The 4,856-nt window shown below is 64.7% G+C and overlaps 1 protein-coding gene across 1 annotated transcript; it reads left to right on the top strand.

The window, feature by feature from the left end:
• The first annotated feature begins 370 nt into the window (after positions 1 to 370).
• GPIHBP1 (glycosylphosphatidylinositol anchored high density lipoprotein binding protein 1) lies at positions 371 to 3,548 on the top strand. The gene is made up of 4 exons (XM_057736151.1): positions 371 to 476; positions 1,098 to 1,217; positions 1,820 to 1,933; positions 2,058 to 3,548. Exons 1-4 carry the CDS (start codon positions 425 to 427, stop codon positions 2,291 to 2,293), a joined length of 522 nt encoding a protein of 173 aa, XP_057592134.1. The 5' UTR covers positions 371 to 424; the 3' UTR covers positions 2,294 to 3,548.
• Positions 3,549 to 4,856: the final 1,308 nt, after the last annotated feature.

Here is a 4,856-nt window from a genome sequence, read left to right on the forward strand (position 1 = left end):
CTTTCAGCAAGGCCCCAAATGTCAAGGAGGATGGCTCCTGGTTGAAGGCGCCTGGTCCGTGGTCTGCCGCCGGGGGCCCCTGAGGCCAGCTGTGTGGCCTGGGCCCAGGTCCTTGGGGTCCAGACTTGGGACGCACTACAGGGCTGAGGCCTCAAGGCCAGGGAAGAGCCACACAGGTGGACAGGATGCCCCAAGGCCAAATACAGTGACTTCTCTTGCGCCACCCGGCGCTGGAGCCAGGGAGGGAAATGGCCATACCTGGCCCAGTGTCCGGCCTGGGGGCCGGTGTGAGGCCCATTGTTTGAGGCTGGAGCTGGGGGCCCAGGGCCTCTGGGAAAGCCCCGGCAATGCCCTTTGTTCCACTTCCTACAGATCCAGGGGCCCAGCGAAGACCCAGGCGAGCAGATGCGGCAGCCGTGGCAGGATGAAGGCGCTGGTGGCCGTCCTGCTGGCCCTGCTCTTGTGCGAGCGGCAAGGTACTTGGGGCGAGGGGCAACCCGCAGCGAGGGGGCAGCATAGTCCAGGCCCACAGGACCCCCAGGAACACCCAGCCTGGGGGCAAGACATGGCTTGGGGAGAAGGAGGGAGTGCCGCTGGAGGCCAAGGCCACAGGGGGGTGGCTGGGGCTGTCCTGGGTTCCCACAGGTCCCCAGATCTCCAGCCCCAGCTCTAGCCAAGGCCCTGGGGGCACAGGCCCCCTCCCCACCCAACCCCAGGCTCAGCTTCTCCGAGACGCAGGCTTTGGGGTGCCCTCTCCTCTCCCAGCCTCGGTTTCCTCGTCTGTGAAATGGACAGGCCATCCTGAGGGCTACGGGCTGGGGGTGAGGGGGGCTGCTGTAAAGGGCCAGCGCACAACCCCTGGTGGTGTTGGTAAGGACAGTGCCAGGCTACACGGCCAGGCTGCACGTGGGTAAGGAAGCAGGGCCAGGGCTCAGGGACCCAGGCAGCAACCTCCCCAGCTTGGGAGGCGGTGGGGAGGACAGAGGGGCTGGGAAGGGGAGTGGTGGCTCAAGGGCTGGAGGCACAGCACTGGGCCCCGAGCGTGTGTCCTCTGTGCCCGGGGACGTGGAGGTTTACGTGTGTCCCTGCGCGGCCAGGGAGAGGGCAGGCACAGGAGGTGGAGGATGACGGCGGGGACTCTGGGCCAGAAGGCTACGATGATGAGGACGACGAGGAGGAAGAGGAGGCCAACATGATTGCAGGCAGCAGAGGCACAGGTACCTGTCCATCCCGACCCCGGGGTGGGGGCACTCATCCCTCTTCTTCAACACATGCTTGGGTACCGCGAGGGCCAGGGTCCGCGAGGCTGGCCATGAGGAAGCCACAGGCAGAGGCCTCCGCCGGTGAGTTTCCCTTCCCTCGGGGCAGGGGAAGGGGTGAGGAGGGGCCACTGACACTCAGCGTGCCCTCACTTCTCACCCTGACCTTCACGCTCAACTCCCATCCAGAGTAGGGGGGCCTAGAGAAGGAGCCACTCCTGGAAGGGGCAATGGCGTCGGGGCAGAGAGGTTAAATAGGAGTTTACCAAGCAGACAGGGGGACATCAGAGCCCCAGGATGGAGAGACCAGTGAGTCAAAGGCCTTGGGTATGGAGTCCAGTTCAGAAAGACGTGAGTGTCCTGGCACGGGTGGGGCAGGGCAGGGGGCGGGAAAGGGGGCCAGTCCTGAGGCGGGGGCGCAGGGCAGGGTTGCAGGGATCCGCTGAGAATGGACGAGGTGGACAGGAATTGGGAGGAGACCTCGGAGGTGAAGAGGTTGGAGGCGGGGGGCACGGGTGAGCTGGGGGCGCGCTGGGGACAGAACCGGCCCTGCCTTGCAGTGCTGCTGCAGTGCTACGCCTGCCAGTCCCTGCACAGGGAGGAGAACTGCAAGCAGGTGCAGAGCTGCATCCTCCCCTGGACGTGTAAAACCATCATCTCCCACTGGAGTTCTGGTGAGTGGGCCAGCCCGGGGCAGCCGGACGGGAGGAGCCCGTCACCCACACCCGTGAGGGGGCGCGTCCCCGCCCCATCCTCTCCGGGTGACGCACTTTCCCCACCCCACCCCCGCCCACCCAGAGGCAGGTCCCGGGACCACCTACTCGGGGTGGTGCGCAGACACGTGTCAGCCCATCAACAGGACGGCGGATGGATCCCTGATGACCATATCCTGCTGCCAGTCCAGCCTGTGCAACATCCCACCCTGGCAGGACCCCCAGGGAGGTGGGGCAGGCCGTCCCCAGGGTAGCCCCGCCACTGTGGCCACCACCCTCCTGCTCAGCCTCCGGGCTGGCCTTCAGGCGATGCGGTTCTGAGGCGGCTGGTCCCATTCCCATCCCCGGCCCCGGCGTGTACCCTGGCTGGCTGGCCAGCACTCCATCCACTGTCTTCCCCTCCTGTCCCTCCCCGGCCCCGGTCCCAGCACTGGGGAAGAAATTGGAAGCATCCGTAATGATCCAGCCAGCCCTGGTTCCTCCCAGCCACATCTGTCTTTCCTCAGTTTCCCCACCTAGCATCCTGGCCTCTTCTTCTCGCCTGTGTGTGGTGGGATGGCCAGCATGTGGGTGTTAGTTCCAGGCCTCAGCCTCTCACAGGGTGGGTCCACACAGCTCCTGCCCCCAGCAGAGAAAGCACTCACCGTATGCCAGCGGGGAGCCCACCCCAATTTGCTCCCCAACTTCCCGCCAACAAAACATCTCCATCCATGTGATGGGCGGTCATTTCTGCCTCACAGCCCATCTGGAGGAGGAGACTTTGGGAGGAAGCCTTCATTGGCCTATAGGAGGAAGGGACCCCCACCCCAGGAGGCTGCAGGGGTTTGGGGGTGGAGTCAGTGAGGGTCCAGAAGAGGAAGACAAAAGAGGGAGGCAGGAGGGGTGGCTGAGATGGGACTTTGCAGCAACCACTAGCCTGGTGGAGGCCGGAAGCACAGGGGCAGTGGAGGGGACAGTCAGACCAGCAGCGTCAGGGAGGGGTGAATGGCCCCTGGGCTCCTGAGGAGAGGAGGAGGGGAGCACTGGGAGGGGGCTGGGTAGGAGAACCTCAGCTTCCCAGCGTCTGCTCTGGCTAGGCTGGTGTCATTGGCTGCTGGGCCTTTGGCCTTGTTGACTGGTGCCAGGACAGAGCCCTGGAGTGGGAGGGAGGAGGCCTGGGTCTAGGCCTCAGTTCCCCATCAGAGCAGTACCGAACAAAGCTTAGAGGACCCCTGATCCCCATAGCTCAACATCCCCTGGGCTGGGAAGCCCAGAACTCTGTCTTGCCTGTCAGGTGTCCCAGAAGGCAGAGTAGTCTCCCACTTTCCATTCTCCTCTTTCCTTATTAATGGAAACCTCAAGGTCCAGCCAGGGATGGGGGCCAAATCCCTTAGGTGGAGATAACATAACTTTCTCTTCTCCTTCCTCCTTCTTGTGGCTGGAATGATGGCTGGAGCACAGCAGCCACCTTGCACCATGAGGCAGCATACTGAGAATGGCAGGGCAGCATGGAGGAAGGGACCTGGATCCATTAGACCAGCATTGCACTGCCTAGCTCAGCACCCCTTTACCGGGAGGGAAATAAACCTGTGCCATCTTGAAGCTAGTTATTTTGGGTTTCTCTGTGTCTTGCATTTTCACGTGCTCTCATGCACGTGCGTGGTTTCACATATACTCCCACTCACACACATACTCACGGACACACGCACTTGCACACACAGTCCCTGCTAGAGCATAGCAGATGAGAGCAGAGCTCGGGGGTCACACTGCCTGGGTTCAAGTGTCAGGTTCGCACACGCCGGCTCCACACCCCGGGGAGCCCCTTCGCCCACAGCTGGGTTTCCTCATCTGCCAGGTGGGGGGATAGGAGACGGCTCCCCGTGGGGCCGCAGTGAGAATTGACGGACGTGCCACAGGGGCTGCTTGTGCCTCATGCCTGGCAGAGGCGGGGCAGCCCTGACGGCCCCACCCCGGGTACCACTGTGTGTGCACGCTCACGGGAGACGCCCTACCCACGTCCTTCACCATCACGGGAAGCCCCGTCCGCCACCCCTGCCTGCCACAGAAACGCTGGGCACCACCACCTGCATTCACAGAATTTCCTCAACCCTCCGCCTTAAAGCCCCTGGCGCTCTGAGTGCACAGAAGCCCCACCACGCGCCTCTGGAGCGGACCTCCTTCACGGCCCTTGGCAGCAGGAGGGAGCCAGGTCGGGCTCCGTCTGAAGCCACCGGCTGAAGGGTCTGCCCTGGGCTCCTGCTTTGACGACAGCCTCTGCTCTGGGGTCCGGGGGCCCTGCCTGCACCTAGGCCCCTGGTTCCCGCCCTGGGAAGCGGAAAGCACAGCCCTGACCCCTCACCAGGGCTTTAACCTGTTCCTGCAGGAGGAAGCAGGTGGTGCTGCGAGTGGGCAGGCCAGCTGGGGCTGGGGCCCAGCTGTGCCTGCCGGGCGCCCCATCCCAAACCCCGCCCCTCCCCCCCACCCAGCCCGCTCACTGTCCTGGCGCCCAACAGTCCGCCGGATGGGAGCGACGCTGCTGCGCACGTCCCGCAGCCGGCGGTGGCAGGTCCAGGATGCAGCCGGGACCTTCCTGCCAACAGCAGCCGCCTTCCCAGGGGGCCCACGGGCCGGGGGGCAGCGGCGCCAGGGCTCCTGAGCCAGAGGTTGGAAGCGGCTGGGTGATGGTGAAGACCCAGCTGGATCCTGGGCCGAGTCCAGCCTGAGGTGCCAGTGGACGGTCACAGCCAGGGCCTTGTCACAGGGCCCGACACGTGAGGCCCGTCCGAGAAGGGGCGGCCAGAGGCGTGGCGAGGCTGTGTGGCAGGGACCCTCCTTCCCATGCATCCTGGCAGCACCCCCGCGCCTTCCCGGGAGGCAGGCAGGGGACACAGCCATCTGGGTCCCT

Source organism: Hippopotamus amphibius, chromosome 5 (genome assembly GCF_030028045.1).
Source record: "Hippopotamus amphibius kiboko isolate mHipAmp2 chromosome 5, mHipAmp2.hap2, whole genome shotgun sequence".
Taxonomy (NCBI): Eukaryota; Metazoa; Chordata; class Mammalia; order Artiodactyla; family Hippopotamidae; genus Hippopotamus; species Hippopotamus amphibius.

Bases quoted from the DNA above. Each gene is read 5' to 3' on its own strand.
- GPIHBP1 (XM_057736151.1), top strand. From the start codon at position 425: ATGAAGGCGCTGGTGGCCGTCCTGCTGGCCCTGCTCTTGTGCGAGCGG. The intron at 1,218-1,819 runs GTACCTGTCCAT...CCTGCCTTGCAG, and splicing joins TGCAGGCAGCAGAGGCACAG to TGCTGCTGCAGTGCTACGCC. The intron at 1,934-2,057 runs GTGAGTGGGCCA...CCGCCCACCCAG, and splicing joins CATCTCCCACTGGAGTTCTG to AGGCAGGTCCCGGGACCACC.